Consider the following 17,857-nt stretch of genomic DNA (forward strand, 5'->3'; position numbering starts at 1 on the left):
TTGTCTCTCTGAGTGAAGCATCTGACCAGCAGAAATGAAGGTGGTCCAACTCTCAGGGTTCCAGTGGGGCTGGGAACTGAACAATCTGAACTGCACTGATCTTAAAATGGAGCCACCAAACCTCATAAATTTCTGACAGTGAAATAAAATGATAATTGTTCTTTCATCACACTGGAATTCCCCAACCTCAATATAAAAAGGATGGTTTAAAAAAAGTCCCTGAGCAATGAGTCAGATTTTCTTTAGGAGAGGTCTGCAGGCCTCAGCTTAGACTGCCATCAACTCTGGTGGTTAGCACACATCATAATTTTTTGTTCTTAACAGTAACACTGTGTATCAAATAGGAGGACTGATTATACCTGTGCAGTTAGTTTTCCAAAGGAGTTTGTATGTGTCCACATTGCAGTCAGCAGAGCAGAGCAGAGATGGATCAAGGTTAGCGTAATTGGACCAGGGAATAAAGGTGATTTAGTTCTGCTGACCTACAGTAGCACATCCAGATTTTCACTGCCTCCTCCTTCTGACATCATTTTCAAACTAGGGCTGCAAAAGAAAAACGAAACTGAAGCCCAAACTCACGTTTTATGGAAACGGCATCAGAACAGCAAGTGAAAACCGAAACCGAAACTTGCCCAGGGAATGACTTTTCACATTTTGAAAAGGAGATTACAAAGGAAAAGTTCTCTCTTCAGGAAGCCAAAACTTTGCAAAACAATGTCATGTGTCATGTATATAGTACACCCAAAACAATTGTTATTTAAAAATAACTACAATAGAAGAACAGGAACACAGAAAAAAGAGGCCAGAGGGATTATCTTACTCAAGTTCCCTGCAAAGTGAAAGTGCCCATGTGTGAGATGTTTGTTCAGAAATTCCAAGGGCTGTTTTGCTGTGCACATCCACACCATTGCAGCCCATCCATGCTGCAAAATGTGGTGCAGTTACAGCTGCTCTGCAAGCAAACCAAAGACCTGAAAATGACAGAAACGAAATCAATTGCAGTACCAGAAGAACACAGGACTGGTTAAAGACAGCTCTCGTATACAGGACTGATGCAATATGAAATAAATTATTTTCAAAGTTACTCTGCAGGCTGCCAGTTCTTGAAAAGATGTGGCTGAGAAATGAAGTGCTCAGTACAAGGAGTCTGAAATGTTTCTGCACAGATAGCATGACAAGCATTTTCAAGTGTGAGAGCTCAGTTTTATTTCCTGTATGGAGAGAAAAGGAAAACAATACCAACAAATTTGTGAGAAGAATAAAAGAGTATTGGGAAAAGCTTGGACATAGGCAGTTTTCATGTTCTGAGGGAAGATACAACCTCAAAACTCACATCCCTCTCTTACTGTTTGTCAATACTTTGATTCTGGACATCAAAGGGAAGCTTGCATTCCTGCTGTCCCACTGTTAGCAAGAGCAAAAACACCCACCATGTGTATCTAGCCTCTAGCACAGCGCTGTGGTTGAGAATTATGAGGGATGTGGGAACAATCACAAACAACATACAGTCAGTGTTTTCTGAAGAGCTTTTCAGTGGTTTTAGTTGAAATTCCCTTCTAAACTGAAAGCAAGATTTTTAAAGCTTTCAGAGTGCTAGAGAGCCTTTTCCCATCACTTTACACAATGTCTCTTGCTCCCTCAATACACTAGCAGTTGTGATTAAGTGCAATTTATTTTCATCCTAGTGGGGAATCAGCAAAAAATGTCTGTGACCAAAGGGATGTTGGAAAAATAGATCCTGAACAGGTACAGGAGAGACGTAGGTGATGAAAAGCATTGGCAGGAGGAAAACAAAGGCACAGACCTTGGAGAGACAGCACTGAGCATCCCACACCCCAGGGGTATGCAGAACACAGAGATCACTGTTCCTGTCTCCCATACACCTTCCCACAGTGATGTCCATATGACTGGCTGCCTGTAGGACAGGATAGATCTACCTGTATGTGTGTCTTTGGGATATGAACAAAAAACTGGTGAAACAGAAGTACCCAGGTTCATTTCCTGCATATTTATCCTACAGTCAGTGATGGGATTGATACACTCTCCAGATTATCAGTATTGGAAGGTTTATGTTTCTTCGTCTTTTCCTACTTCTTCCTTAAAACGACATGAAGATCCCTCTCCATACATCTCTGGGATAGGTGAAGCTGCAGGGAATGTTTTATGACACTCCTCAAACTGCTGTGAAGCACAGAGAGGCCCCTGGCACGCCACTCTCTGTCCCTGTTGGGGCTGGCTGTGCCCTGGCACTCCGTTCTGCTGGGTGGGGACCACGGCAGCCCATGGGAAGGATGGCCACGATCTGGGCTGTCTCAAAGGGTCTTGAGGTTCCAGGTGTGTCTCTAAGATATGAGGACAACATCTATTCCTGTGCTTTGAGGGTGTGGAGCCACAACTAACTTCATACTAGACAGTGTCCCCTCATTTATCCAAGAATGCATAGCGATCACTAACTCAATATTTTTAAACTTCCCAATCACATCTCTGCAGAGTTAAGCTCCTTTAAAGCTGTTCAAGCAGCCAGGCTGGGCAGGGGGGCTGTTCGGGGCGCTGCGGGCTGTCCTTGCCTGTCCCCGCGGGCAGGTGGCAGCCGTGTCCGCGCTGTCCCCGCGTGTCCCGTGCCGTGCCGTGCCGTGCCAGGCGGGCTCGGGGGACAGGGCGGCTGCGAGCGCTGTCTCCCGCTCCCTGCCGGCATCCCGGCACAGATCGCTTGGCACCGCTCGGTCTAAACCTAACACCACATGGAAAAACGGTGTCATAACAGCACATCCAGGCTGCAAACAGCTCTCTGAAATCTGCAACTGGCACTGCGACTGAAGTACGTGCTGCAGCACCTGTGCCAACATGAATGTGCCTTGCCTTAATAAATACTTGTTAATGAATTAAATCAGTGGAGACTCAGACATTCGCTTTGATTCTAACTTACACAACTGCCAAAATACAATCAAAGGTAGGTGTCAGCAACGCCTGTGAAAGCCTAGGGAAGACAGGATGGCTGTCCCGAAGTTTGGCTTTCTGAAGGATAGTCTGTGTATCACCATAATCAAGTGAAAAAACAACTGGTGAAGCTCAGGGAGGAAAAGGAGTGGGTGGTAACAGTTTAGAGGCTTTTTGGAGGAGCTGGCTTATGAATAATACCCTTAATTACTGCAACATGCTATTGCAAATGGTCTTGTCTTCTTTCTTTTCCAGGCTCATAAGTTAGCCTATCATTTTAAATAACCATACATTAAATGCAGTTTTGACTTCTGTTCTAGCTACAGAAATGTTGGGAATAACCACCTCATGAAGTTTGTTGCCAAGATTTTTTTAATCTTACAAAATCTATGGCTTTTGCTTCCATCAGAAAAACTGGAACAGCTATGAGTGCTTGAAAATATATAATCCTGCACCAGGAGACATCAGACAAAGTACTCCATGTCCCGTGCTTTTTTGTTAAGTCTATTTATGTATCTTTGGGAAACAGCAAATCAGCAAGGAACTGTGCAAGGTAGACAGCTCCTTTACTGAGATGCCTTTCCTGAGAAAGCACTTTCTTGTAGGAGCTTTATTCAGATCCCCCTGCAGCACTCAAAAGCTTCTCTCTGACATCAGACACTCTGGTATAAGGAGCCCCTAGAACAGAGAGCAGCCCATAAAGATGCTATAAGGAAAGCAATGAGCAGTGGTACTCAATGCCACCCAAACCATAGTAATAGGGACAGGAACTCACAGGCAGCCTTTAGGGAGCCCAGGAGAAGCAATCTGGTGAACATCTACATTAGCAAGTGCTTCCAAGGATTCCTGAGCTGTGCCCCCACTGCAAGGCCCCTGGGGTACTGACTGCAGTTCACTTGCATTTCTCACGTGACCCAGGGAAAACACACTGCAGGGAATGGGAACATGCCTGGAAAACTCCTGGGGTTCTATGCCCTCTTATCATTGCTTCCTTTACGACTGTAAGGCTATTAACCTGCTGTCAGTGCAGCATTTAAGGTCTCTTCTTATTTGTAAGTGAGAACAGATGAGTAAATGAATGAGCTGGAATATGGGGCTGGAACAAGATAACAGATCTGCTCTGTGTAAGTCAACAGTCTTTCAGAGACCAGCTTCATCCTCCCTCACCCAAAGACATTCCTACACAATCACAATAAAAATGCACAGATCTTCCAGGAACTGCTGTTTTCAACATCCCCTAATTCATCCAGCTATAAACCAACCATCATCAGGACATCCAAAAACATTTCTCAAAAAGAAATAGTTTTCCTACTTTTTTATCTCAGCTGTGGATGTATTTCAAAGAAAGATAGTAATGTACAGATTGTTTCCCTTGAATGCAGGAAATGGTTCTTCCAAATGTAACTAATTCAAATTAAATCAATACATTATGTTTGGACAGCAACCAGCTGCAGAAAATTTTAGTAAAGCAAGTGTTAGAGGCTGTAAGTAGTTCAAAACAGGACTTCAAGTGCAGTCCTGCTCTCCTTGGTTTCAAGTTAGCTTTTAGGATTGAAGAGACTATTATCACTAGAAAGCAAGCAGAATTTTTCTTTTCTAGGGAGTATTCCACCTGAGGATCTAATCAGTCATCAGCTTACACTCACTACTTAACAAATCTAGGCAGACTTACAGAAAACCTTATATGGGTAAGTCCTCAGGGCCTTCCATGACAGAGGCAAAAAGTAAAGCGAACTTTGAAAATCTAAAACTACTAGAACAGCATTCTTGGAACTAAAGGCAGAACTTAAAATGCAATGATGCCTACGTTTTTGGTGTCTTGACACATTATCAAACATAGAAATGCAAGTTCTTCCTCCTTCTTCCACTCTAACCTCACATTACTTGGTGCTGGAGATGTCAACACTGACAGAAGCAGCACTTGGCTGGAAAACCTTCTCTGCTCTGGAGCAGAAAATTACAGGCAAGTCCCCCACCTTCCAGTGATACGTCTGGGCCATTTGATAACATCTCTTTCCTCATCACTCTCATTGAGGCTGTTCTGCTGTGTGTACTGAAACATTCATTGTTGTGTAAGTTTGAGATGGATTCTCTCTGTTCCAGGGGATCCTAAATGATTAGGTTAGCCACACTGGCTATCAGGTGGGCCACTTGTCACAGGAAAGGCAGCCAAGGAATTGTCATTTGTAAACCCAGCAAATGCTCAGGGACTCAGCACTGAGAACTCACTTGTTGACACTGGCATCTAGGGAGACATTAGATACCTACGTTTTTCTGTGGAAATGTTTTGGGTTAGATTGCAGGAGTTAGCAAGAATAAAAGACATGCTGTCAAGAGAGTGTTACACTGTAAAGTTTCTTACTTGGTCACACTATATTGTCCTTTGGGATTTTTCTTTTGTATTGTTCTTTTTTCCTAATAAGGTGTCTGGGACTTTCTTCTTTGAGAACAAAGTTCTGTTTAAAATATCAAACAGGAAATTAGGTCTTCCAGCTAAGGTGAAACCCAGGAATTTTTCCTGTTGAACAATGGACTCCAGAGAGAGTTCCTATTTAGATAAGAAAGGGCTGGAAATTCCAGCCAACTTAAAATAGATGAACAAAAGTCCTTCTGCTCCAAAAGCTATTGGTACTTTCTGAGACTTAAGGTCATTTATGCCAGTGCTTTGCCCTGCCAGTCCTTTTCCCTGAGGAAGGATTAACTAAATGTTTTTGTTAATCTCTATCTCAGAGATAAAGATTCCAAAATTCCCCATATTGATATTTCACAACCTCTACTCTTCAAAACTATGTCTTAATACCAAAATGAACTCTTAGTGTATTTCCAGACCTGCCTTACTACAACACGGAGAAGAGATAGTTCACACCCTTTTAACACCAGCCTTTTGCATATTTGAACATCACTGCCATGCATTTTGGCTCTCCCATTTTTTTTTCTTGCACCTTTAGCTCACACAGCACCCGATTCTCCAGCATTACTTTGAGGCATGTCTTGTATCACAATGACATGCACACAAAAATGAAAGGAACACTGGTTTTCTCCTTTTTTTGCATGATGACAATTGCAGGATAATTCAGTTACCCTTGAATTTCCCTGTGGTTGCCTCTCTCTGAAACTTGCTGATTAGTCTCCAAAGCAAGAGTGTACTTTTAGATGTACACATTTCTGTGTACATTGCAACCTACGATTCAACAAGTAGGGACTCCTGACTTTCTCTCACATGGCAGTAGGTATGCTTAGGAATATACAATACCTAATTCAGGATTCTTTTTGAAAATCTTATGCTCAATTCTTTCAATCTAATTCTGCTAGATCTCCTGTATTCATTGCCACCCCAGCAAAAGAAGCAGAAATTATACAGTTAGTGTTCTAGTGCCACAAATACTTGGCAAAAATGTAACATCTGAAATTAATTTCCTTGGCTCATAACCAGACATGCTTTGCAAGTGTGAATGTATTTTACACAGGACCAAGTTTGCTGTCACAACCAGACCTTGGCTTAGTCTGGCTCTTTTTTCACACATCCCCTGGGAGAAGTCCCATGGAGCTGGGCTCTGTATGAAGACATTGGGTATTACTATGCTTTGGACTTCATTTCCAAGGTAAACTTTGCTTTCATCAGGATGAACTCTCTATTCACCTAGTACAGAGAAATAATCTAAAAGAACTCTGTATCTGTTTCCTTTATTCTGCTGTCCTGCTAAGGGTCTGCGAAGGAATTCTCTCTTTTCTGCCTCATCCTCATCGTAAGAAGGCCACAAATATGCAGTTTGTTTCTCTAAATGGACGATTTTCTGTTCCTGTATCAGGTTGTAAATACATTTAACTTTCTAAAGAATCATTAAATCACTGGAAATGTTAAGAGCTATCAGATTAGAATTACAGGAAAAATAACATTTTATGCTAACCGGAGACCTTTAACCCCTGCCCTTTGCTATCATAGCTTTGCTGCTTTACCCATATTTTCACTATTTAGTTACAAGACACAGCCAGACCAGTACCAGGAATTGTGACCAGTCAAAAATTAGCTCTTTCCTGGAATTAGTGTTTAATATCAACATGCTCTTTATGATTGTAGCTATTTCTGAATCACTGTGATGGCTTTCTGAATCATTGTAATTAATCAACTCCTTCCCTGCTGTTGGGACATTGCAGGCAGCCAAAGAAGGTGCTGACTTTTAAGACATGACCCTTGGTGTGCCCTGCCTGGGCTGCTGTCCCCACAGGCAGCCAACACACAGTGCTCCACCACACATCATTGCTCTGCAGCAGCAGCACAGCAACAGGAGCTGTGGAGAACAACAGTGAATGAGACAGAGGAACAAATTAAATAAATACAATATATTTCGATTCAAAATTAAAGTTTTCTGTTGAATATCACTAGCAAATGGTCAACCTCCTAGGAAACAACAGCCTCCCTAAATAAACAAATTCATGTTCTTGTTCAGAGAATGTTTTAGGATGTGTGTAGATAAGAACTTCATTCAGAACTGCTCAGTGCCAGAAGAAACTCTTTTTAAAATACCTTATCACTAAAATAAGGTCTGAAATTAAATTGTATAACTGGATATCAGTAATACTAAGTGCATTAAACCCAGCAAGGCAAATAGGTACTTCTGTCCCTAATTCAAAGGCATAACTTTATACATAAATATATAATGGGTTATGAGAACACATACAATCATTTAGATGAACAAAACACTGAAGAATACAGAGAAACAGGGATCGTGTGCCCTAAATCTCACATATCCATGTGTCCTGCATGCTATTCATTACTGGCAGGCTTCCTTTTATGCCAGGGGTTGTCAGCATCTTTAGTGTCCATATTGCATAGCTAGGATCCTACAGATGTAATTCTTTTGTTCACTGTATCCATCACTACCCTGAAGATGGATAGAGGTCCATCCTCGTCAGATGACAATGCTGAACCAGTTTATGACCAGCATAACTTTGGATTCCAGATAACTTTTGGAGCTCAAGCCCAGGCAGACATCTAATCCTCCCTTTGGATCTGCATCCCTAGAGATGCTCCATGACTTACCAGCTGGAAGGGAAGCGCTGTGACCCAAGCTGTGCACAGGCTCTTTTGGCACCTTTCCCTACACAAGCAGTCAGATTTGCTGCATTCTGATGAAGTGAGAAGGAAAAGAAAAAGAAATACGGAAAATGTTTAACAGAAAGCCCATTTGAATGCAAATAAAGTAAACAGCATGTGCCACAGCTACAGATAAATGTTTGGAAGAACACAGTGCTAGAGGGCTGCCAGCGGTCACTCAGCTGAAACAGCTCCAGGGTTTGGGACATCAGTCTCAATGTTTACCACAAGCCAAAACATAGCCCAGTTCAGCAAGCCAGCCAAGCACTGAACACAACCAGTATCCAAAAAATCATTCTGAGGCCTCTCAGGTTTGTTGCAATTTGAGATATGATGGCAACTCACAGAAGTTCATCTCAGCAGCCTCTCTGCACTCCCACTAACCTGCTAAAACTCTGTATTTGTAGCATCATTTGAATATCCATATTAAAATGAGCACTACTTGCAAATGCACTATAACTGCAGACATATAGATATGTCATATTTTGCCCTTTTGCCCAATCTTTTTAGTGGCTGCAGATGTTCAGAATATAAGCAACAGATGTCAAAATTCACTTTCTTCTTCTAAAAATCTGATTTTCTTCTTCCATCTGCACATCTGTTACATTTAGATACGTCAGATAACAAAGAGCTACTGGCACCTCCAGAATGAAAGCAGCAAAGACAGTGGCTCATCACAGAGGCCAACACCTCCCCTGGTACCACAACACCCACCTAATGCCTTCCTGCCTCCCCCAGGGATCAGCAGCACTGGGACAGCCAGCAGGTTTCTCTGTGGGTACACTGAATTGCATTGTCACAGGGCAGATATAGGATAGTTTGCAGAGAGACAGCCCAAATAAATAAGAACTGTAAATGCATGGTAGGAACCCAACCAGCAATCATAGCTGACTGCATATGGGATGCACAGAGGAACCTAAGATGAAGCAGGAAAGGACCTGGCAAGAAACCAGGCTGAGAAGACAGACATGGTGATATGGAGGCTGTATGGGAAGATAAGCATAGGTCAATAGGTAAATTATCTCTATTTTTAAAAAGTAACTGTAAATAAAAGGAAGAAGACCAGGGATGCTACCAAAGCACAAACCAACAGATCTCATGGCTGCCTGTATATTTGTTTGGCATTTTTCTGCCCCGGCCTGACCAATGTCAATATAAGCTGTTTCCCATGCCACTGCTGTAGGTAACACACCTAAATACAGCTAATTTTGGTTATGTAGCTACAGCCAAAGAAAGAGCTTTCTTGTTGACTATTTACACTAATCAAGCCTAGGCCTATTGAAAGAATCCCTGGGATGAATAGATTGAATTCTCCTTACATTTAGATGGCTGACATAACTCATTCCTTTCTATACAATTATTTTTTAACTTCGACCAGTGTAAGTTATACTGGAATTGCAACAGGATGATGTCTCCTTACCAGAGGACTCAGACCAGACCCTCCAGACAGCTGGTCTGGAAGGCTGTCACATTGTGCAATGGCTGCAGAAACTTTCAGTTCCATCCACATGCGGAAATAATCAAAATAGAGAACCGAAGAAGAGCTGGGTTTTGAGACATGTAGGACAAAAGCTCAAACGAAGGGATATGATGTATTGCATTATGATACATCACAGAAAAATGAATTTCTATTACCTAATATGCAGGAAGAAAGGAAAAGGAACTATAATATGTACAAGCTATATACTCAATGAGCTGTTACTCCAAAATAATTCTGGGAGCGAAACTTAAATCGAAGGGTGTACTTGGCTTCTGCTTTTATTAACGGGATAAATGTCAAAATTCAGTTTTACCATTTTCAAGTTTAAAAAAGTGAAACAACATAAATATTTTACTTATTTTCAGAAAGCTAGATTGTTTCAACAGCTGCAGTCATACCACATCAAGTGTAGGATAAAACTTTTGCATGACAAACAATGTGGACAGTGGCTTCACAAATGCTCCATCTGCAAAAAAAAGGTTTTCCTCCCTCACTGTTAAATGAGGGTGTCAAAAAATAATAGTCTAACTGCATAAACGGCCATCTACATTTCTTCCCATCTATCTTCCTACCTATTCTTAAACCTCTTAAAGCTATCTCTTTTCTTGGCTTGCACTTGGAATTTTTGTCATGGTCTCTAGCATCTCCAGTGCTGAGGACAAGAAATAGACCAGAATATCTCAATTTTTTGGTTGCCTTATTTCCACAAGAAGAATGGATCTCCTGCTATTACAAAAAAAAAAAAAAAGGTTTTGCTGCATGCACACAAACTGGGTGTGCAATGCACAGACTGTCAGTGTGGTGCTCCTTGAAAGCAGTGGAGCTACTGCTCAGGTATGGCACACCCTTCAGTGAAGTGTGTGCATCTTGGGGAGGACACCAGCAAGGAACAGGTTGCCACAGCCAGAACACTTTGTGCAGGCTACTGCCAGCCACCTTCTTCCTCAGGGGTAACCTGAGAGCCAAAGAATTGCTCTGACAAGAGGAATAGCTTGTACCGTGAGCTCCTCAGCCCCTCCTATCTGATGTTTGCCCATCCTTTTCTAGCTTGGAAACCACCACGTGCACTCCAGGATAACATGCCAAGAAACAGTTCCCAGCTTTGTTCCCATAACCCACTAATATATTCCTGGAGCAAACAGGAAGAAAAACATTGGATACTTTGCCTGGTCTTGAGGGCATCTGCTTCTCACCTAGCAGAGGTGCATTCTTGCCAAGGATCCTGTTCTGCACAGAAACTTTCCACATGCAAGACTGACCCTGGAAGAAGAGGAATTTTATCAATCTTTCCTTGAGGCTCTTCATTTTCTCTCCACTGTCCCAGGGTACGTTCTGGGACAGGGACAGAAAACCTGTGGGCTTTGTAGAAGTGTATTTTCTTCCAAACCCACAGCTCTTCTGTCCTAAATAGCAGAAGGGATCAGAAAACCTGCCTTTCAGGACACGTTGCTTCCAGCACTTCACTCCTATCATGGCATCCACCCTTACCAAGGGAAATAGTCCATATTTCAAGCACCTTTGTGAAGAATTTCTAGATATTTTCTTTTCCACTCTGGCAAACCTAGGGTGTCTGCTGTCTTCCCTCAGGGAAAGGCAGTGACCCTCTGTGCCTGGCAAATTCACCATGCCATACACCGCAATGCAACTCCCAAAAAACACTTCACAAAAAGAGCTTAATCCCAGTACTGTTGTATGGATTGAGTTAGCTGAGGAAGAAAAAATAGGCTGTTTCCACAGTGTCAGCATGGTTTTGTTTCCTGCCTTCTTAATGCAGACCTCTTAAGACTGCTTCACTAAGCAGGAACAACAAGGCTAACACCAGTGAGAAGAAATAAAGACATATCCAGGATATGCCTGAAACAGCTGAAGTTTATGGCATCAACTGAAGCATGGACAGAGAAAGCATCCTGGGATCAGAGATGGGGAGAAAATGAGTTGAGTGAACAGCAAGAGCTGCCTGATTGTGTCATGTTTCTGTGTCAGCAGCTAACAGAGGCGCTGTGGAAGGGGATGTGCCGCAGAGGAAGGAGAATCAGCAATATCCCTTGACAGAAACAATTCCAGAGTATTTGGACCTCTCTGTCATTCTGATGAACAGCTCCAGGATGCTCTGTGTCCTCTTTTTGCCCACAAGATGCAGAGTGTTCACCCATTAAGCAGCAGCACCAGACATGTTTATTCTGCTTTCATCATTATTTCATGACAGGGAAAGACATGGATCTCAGCCCAAGCTCCTCCACCGCTCATCTGACCCAGCTCATCTTCCTCTTCCTTAAAAGGTGCAAGAACAATCTTCTGCTTCTGTCCCCTACAAAACCCAGCATCTGGTCAGTCTAACCAGAGCTAGCTAAGTCCCTCTACCTTCCTACTGCACCACTTCTCACTTCCCCTCCTGGAGCAGGGCTTTGTAATTGTCTCTGTTCCATGGTGTGGTGGTAAAGGCTCGGCCACCCCCCAGATATTTCACTTGATATGACCAAAAAGGAACGAGAAGAACATGTCTCACATGGAACCAGTGCATGAAAATCTCGTGATCTGCCTCTTCCTCTGAACTTGGCAGAGCACAGCGCCTGCAGTTTCCAGAGTGTTTACATGGAAGTGGTTTGGTTTTGTCTGGCTGCTTACTTGTCATTTTCTATCTCTGCTTGTCTTTTTTCTCCACTCTATATTCTCATCCTAAGCAAAAGTCTTATTGTAGTGGTGGGAAAATCCTTTTTTGGCCACTACAAAAGCCATGCACATGCTGCAACCCCTTCCTCCCCAGTCTGGGCTCTCTTAAAGTCAGGTGCAAATACGAATATTAGCACTGGGTGTAAGAGTCATCCCAATGTTACAGGAAGTTATTTTCTGGTTTCCTTTTGTTTGGTTGGTTTTTCTTTTTGTTTGTTTGGGGTTTTTTTTAACTGACCTGTCATGAGGACATTCAAGACCAGGGAACATTTGCTTTACTTACTTCCACCACATGCCAAGCAAGATTTCTCATTTCATTTTCCTGCAGGGTGTGCCAGCTCCCTGCCCCAGGACTCCGTGCACCTGGAGATGACACCAGAGGCCCTGGCAGGGCATGAAGGCACTGGCACCAGCCTGGCACTGCCACACCCGGATAGCTCTGGCTCAGTGACTCAGGAAGTATCTGCCAACAGAACTGATGCCATTTCTGAGTCCCTCAGGCTTTCTTTGCTCTCTGGGCTGGCATTGTCCACCCACCAGAAACTGGGGTGCCAACATCTCCCCAAGGTCACTGGCAGAAGCTCTGTGCCTCAAAGCAGTTTCTCACCTCACAGACCCAGAGGGACTCTGGCTGCCAGTGGGGCAGGGAACGTACACCTGTGCACACAGAACAAAACTATGTGGAAGAAATCCCCATCAAATTTGGAAACTAGAGAAGCAATTACTTATATGCAAACTTTAAACTCAAGTGGTTTGAGGTCTCAGTGCAATCACTAAGATTTTTCCAGCAATCTAGGCCAGTAGTAAGCCCAAAACCAATTCAAAGTTTTCAAGATCCAGAAGAATCTAAGTTTTCAGCTGGATAAGTGGGAGAATGGCTGAATTAAAGACATCCACACTGATGCACAAGAAAACTTGTTGTTCACATTGCTTAAACCTGTGTGGTGGCACTTACCTAAATCATCAGAATCTAAATATAAATTCTTCCTCCAGCCACTGCTGAGAACATTCTAGTTCTCAACAACTCTCAGCAGATTAAACCCAGTGATCATTATAAAAGTTGCAACAAGCAGTCACTGCAGCTTGGACATCTACCATGCAGAGATGATTCCCATCTCAGAGACTCAAGAAGAACTTCTGGTAACATATTACAGCCAAAATGTTTTGTTGACTAATATGGCAATTCATCTTCTGTGTTACTTTTTTTTTCTCATAAGAGAGAACTCTCTTGAGAATTAGAAACAATCTCTGAGGGGGGAAAATTAGACCACGCAAACAAAAAGCCAAAACATAATCCTTGTTACAAAGTTCCATCTAAAACTCTGTGTCTGGCTATTGCTAACAGGAAAACTATTTGAACATTTGGCAAAAAGTTGGAGGGTCAGTCAGTCACTCAGCAGAAGTTACTCAGGAACTTTGCCACAGCAAATTAATAGATTCAAATGGTAACATCACTGGAAATTACAGCTTTTATCTCAAAATCACCTGACCAGGAAGTCTCATCAGAAACAAAAGTGTTCTGCACTCTGCAACAGCCAGCCAGGCGAGTGTGATCTTGTGTACACTGAACTCAGTGGGACCAGTTCCAGTAGGTTCCCTGGAAGCAGAAGTAGATCATGTCTACCTTGACTAATTACAATTAAAAATAAAACCTTTTTAATGATGAATCCATGACTAGGATGCATTAAATTATACTAATTTTCAAAAAACATTCAAAAGATTGCAGAAAAGAAATTTTTATCTCCCCTCATCAAAATGAAAAAAATTTCCAGATTGGCATCAGTGAGGATTCCCTTGGTGCTGACTGCTTGCAGCATAGCTGTAGGGTAGAGAAGTTAATTTGCACAGGAGACAATACCATGAAATGCTCAGGTTTACTTTTGAACCATAAATCAGTTACCACTTACATAAACACCCAATTTTACTGAGTTACTGACAAGCCTCCTCCGGCTCCCAGAAGAAATGACTGGGGCTTACACAGCCCACAGCTCACTGAGCCTTAACGTTTGCACTGCACCCCTGAGAGGCACAGCCCAGAACTTCACCTTTAGACCTTCCTGAAGCTGTTGTGCAGCCAAAACCAGCCACGAGGCTGGAAATGCTCCTGCAGGTAACAGGGTGCCCAAACTTGGCAAGGTCCTTAAACTTGCATACTTTTCTTGTCAAAATTCTGCCTCAGCAAGTTGCTCTGGACGTAATACTCATTATAAAAAAAGCCACAAGAATTTATCTTTAAAGATCTCAATGCCATCTAACTTAGCTGGCAACAACATCAATAATGTTACATAAGAATGATAAAACTGCCTATTTGCCAACAGAAAATTCATTAGACATTAGCTATTGTTCTGACACCGAAAGGGGAAACTTCTCAACTTCCATTCAGCCACTCCAAAGAGAAACTGCCTGTAGTCTTGGCAGGTGCTGCTCCTGGTCCATGGAGCTCTCCACGGATCTGTTGTGCATATAAATGAACATTTACAACATAAGGAACTATAGACTGTATGGCAGAGAAGCAAACAGATACTACTATGTCACTCAAAATATTTGGGATAAGAAACGATTTCTACATATCACATTGCCTTTTCAATTACTGCCATCAGAAAACTTCTAATAAGTATTTAATTTTTACTAATCTTATGCAAGTTAAGCAACAAAAAGGATAGGAACTAATTATTAAGATAAGCCAATAGACTCCTATGGATTCAGAGTTTTCCCAAGGGTTAGGCTAGAGTTATATAAAAGGATGTTGTTTGGCTTTTTCCACTTTATCCAAATTAAATCCAGCCAGATACTAGCAACATACTCTTTAATCTCAGAGGAAAACATCACGAATTAAAGAAGAACAGACATTCAGAATGACTGTGCTTACACTGCTCCTGAAGGAACTGATCTTGTGGCTGCATTCCCAAGGCAAGGGCTTCTGGGGATGAAGAAATTCCATGAAGTGACCTTTAGATTCTTTATTTCTGGAGAGATATAGAGGGGAAAGTCAGCAGACTCTTCCAACACCATCTTTCCTCTTCTTTATAGCAACAAAGGTTTAAGGGCTCCTGCTCTCCTGCAGGTGAGGGCTCTGCAGTACTTGGAGGCCCCCCACAGAAGCAGAATAGCAGAATGACAGAATGCCCAGTGCTGTTTGTATGGGGGGGCTGTTTGTGTGGCTGCTCCTGCAGCCCAAGCAGTGACCTCTCAGGAGGTTGATGGCATGGACAGCTGAGCCACTGCCAGAGGCAGGCAGCTCACAAAGGCCACTGTCTGCCTTGGGTGAGGAAAGCTGTGCTCAGCAGCTGGGCATGGACTGGAGAATGCCCCAGCACCATCCTCTCTGCTCCACCCTGCCTCCCTCCCTGCCATGCCAGGGCAGTGAGACAGCCACCTTCAACCCCAGCTTCCTGTGACCATTCTGACCGTGTGTGGAACTTGGTCTTTCATGCTCCTGCCTCCTTTTCCCAATGGCTTTACCAACCCTGCCCAATCACAAGCAAATCTGACAACAGGATACCAGCCACAGAAAAGGTGTTCTCCAGCTTGAAGATAAGCCGATAAGGATGATAGAGATTTTATAGTGAAGAAGGGGGTAGAGTGGGGATGCCACCTGGATTAAACACTGAGGAATCCAAGCACAAAACATGACTGCACAGCATTAACTCTGTGCTTGTGCAACACTCTGTCAGTCATGCCCGCAGGAACATTCAGGGATTAATCTGGGGAAAGTGGGTATGTAACTAGCACAGGAAGTCAAAATTAGCTCTTTAGTGCACTGTGTTTTCACACCTGGAGAACCTTTCTGTCCTTGAGACTGTCACGCCTCCATCAGGTTTGCTTGAAGGCAGCCACAGGCTGGGTAGGACGTTCATGGGAAAAGGAAACAAGTGGATAGCTGACAACTGTATTAGTCACCAATATAAATCTGTTTAGACAAAGATTACCAAAATATAACAAAAGTAATTGGCAAAAACTAAAGCTGCTTCTATAAGTGTTTACTTACGAAGCAGCTTCCATAAACATAGAACTTTCTCAAACCTGAACATAATGGAGATCATTTCATTCTCAAGGCAGAACAAGTGTGTTACGCAAGCAAAGACTTTTCAAGAGCTCTCCATTTTAAACATGACAGCATTAGAGAAAGACTTAGGGAGAAATGAATACAAGGTTAGAGAAATCTTGGATTGCACTATATAGAAAATTCTTGTTTGTGAGACTTCTGTCTTCCTCTGCATTTTCTGCTCTACCATTCAATAACTTATCAAACATAAAATCAGTCCTTTTGTGCCTGTAAGGCATTCTATGTGAAAGAGAAATATGAATATAATGATGTAGTAGAAACAGAAAAGCAGTGTGGTTATCCAGCAGTGTGGTTATATCACAGCCATTCTGGCATTTGTAGGAAAATTCATATGTTGATTATGGTTTTGTTACACAAAAATTATGTAGCAATACTGCTTTAGTGCCTGCTAGCTATTTAATTCTGGCACACTGACCTTCCCCATCATGCCAGACCATGGAATCAAGGAAGAGGTCTGACTTTATAAAATAAACCAAAGATGACCATTTCTCTTTTTTTTTCCCCCCAGCATTATTTTCTCAGGGCAGACCACTTCCTGAGGCAGCTCACAGGAAAGCTGGGCAAACCCTTGCATCAGTGCTCCTGAAAGAGCAGCAACAGGCCACAGGTGCCTGGGGTCTGGAGCTGCAGCAAGAACATCTTTGCTGATGTGACATTTAGGACTTCCTGCTGTAAATCTTCAGCCTCAGGCTCTGGCTGGGCCACATGCAAAACCCAGCTGTCTTCTGTTGCCAGACTGGGCATGCCACAGGCAGAGCAAACAAGCTGTGGATCCTTTCTAGAAACATCCCAGCATACCCAAAAGTTCTGCCTGTTTGCAGCGGTGCCCGCAGTATTTATGGTAACACATGGGACATGGGGCTACCCTGCAGGCATTTCCATCGAGCCATTCTCTCCCCCTGCTGCCTTCTGCTCTTCTTTAAACACGGGTTTATGCCCAATGGCTTTAATTTCAAATTTTCAACCAGTTTCTACAGATCACAAACTGATCTTGCACTCAGATGTCATCTTCAACTGTGACTTTAGGAGTTACTTGCCTCAGCCCCTCTCCGCCCCCTTGTTCTGAGTCTGGCACAGTGTGTGATAGCTCCATATCCTATCCTTCTGCTGCATCTCATCCCACACCACGGTCTCTGCTTGGGAACCCAGTGGAGCTGGCAGGCCTGGGAGCACTCTCAGGACACCCAGTGGTGGCTGGGGGCTCAGGGGGATGCAATGTCACACAGGTGGCTTTGTGTGTGCTCCAAAGGTGCTGGCAGGGAGCACAGCCCAGGTGGGGCTGGCTCAGGACAGCCAGAGGCAGCAGCACGGAGGGGAAGGTGTCATGCCCAGACTCCTGGGAGTTTATCCATGTGCTGAGCAGGACTGTATGTCCTGAAGAGCAGGACCCAAGAACTTTGCAGGCAGTGTTTACCCGCACTCAGGAATAAGAGAAGCAGAAAGGATTTATGGAGAAGAACAGAGAAGGAGGAAGAAGCCCCTCACAAAAACAGAACTCTTGGGAGTCAGAATACCCTCAGTTCCCCAGCAATTCTAGGAGATAATTGAAGGGCATTCTAAGCTTCTACCTGGTTAGCAAAGAGCTTGTCCTTCCCACCTATTTAAGCTT

At 43.1% G+C, this 17,857-nt stretch overlaps 1 protein-coding gene across 25 annotated transcripts in view; it reads right to left on the bottom strand.

The window, feature by feature from the left end:
• LOC135306578 (uncharacterized) overlaps window positions 1-17,857 on the bottom strand; it is a 67,642-nt gene that overhangs the window by 12,889 nt on the left and 36,896 nt on the right. For 6 of the 25 annotated variants that reach the window (XM_064430799.1, XM_064430798.1, XM_064430797.1 and 3 more), the window contains 4 exons: window positions 15,052-15,148; window positions 13,668-13,779; window positions 10,679-10,772; window positions 821-971 (listed from right to left, as the gene is read on the bottom strand). In XM_064430799.1, the coding sequence (XP_064286869.1) occupies window positions 821-971; window positions 10,679-10,772; window positions 13,668-13,779; window positions 15,052-15,148 (454 nt within the window). Of the gene's footprint in view, window positions 1-359; window positions 544-820; window positions 972-10,678; window positions 10,773-13,667; window positions 13,780-14,088; window positions 14,635-15,051; window positions 15,149-17,857 lie in introns of those variants that run through there. The other 19 variants (XR_010367366.1, XR_010367365.1, XR_010367369.1 and 16 more) reach the window with 11 other exon arrangements.

This window comes from Passer domesticus, chromosome 8, assembly GCF_036417665.1.
Source record: "Passer domesticus isolate bPasDom1 chromosome 8, bPasDom1.hap1, whole genome shotgun sequence".
NCBI classification, from domain to species: domain Eukaryota; kingdom Metazoa; phylum Chordata; class Aves; order Passeriformes; family Passeridae; genus Passer; species Passer domesticus.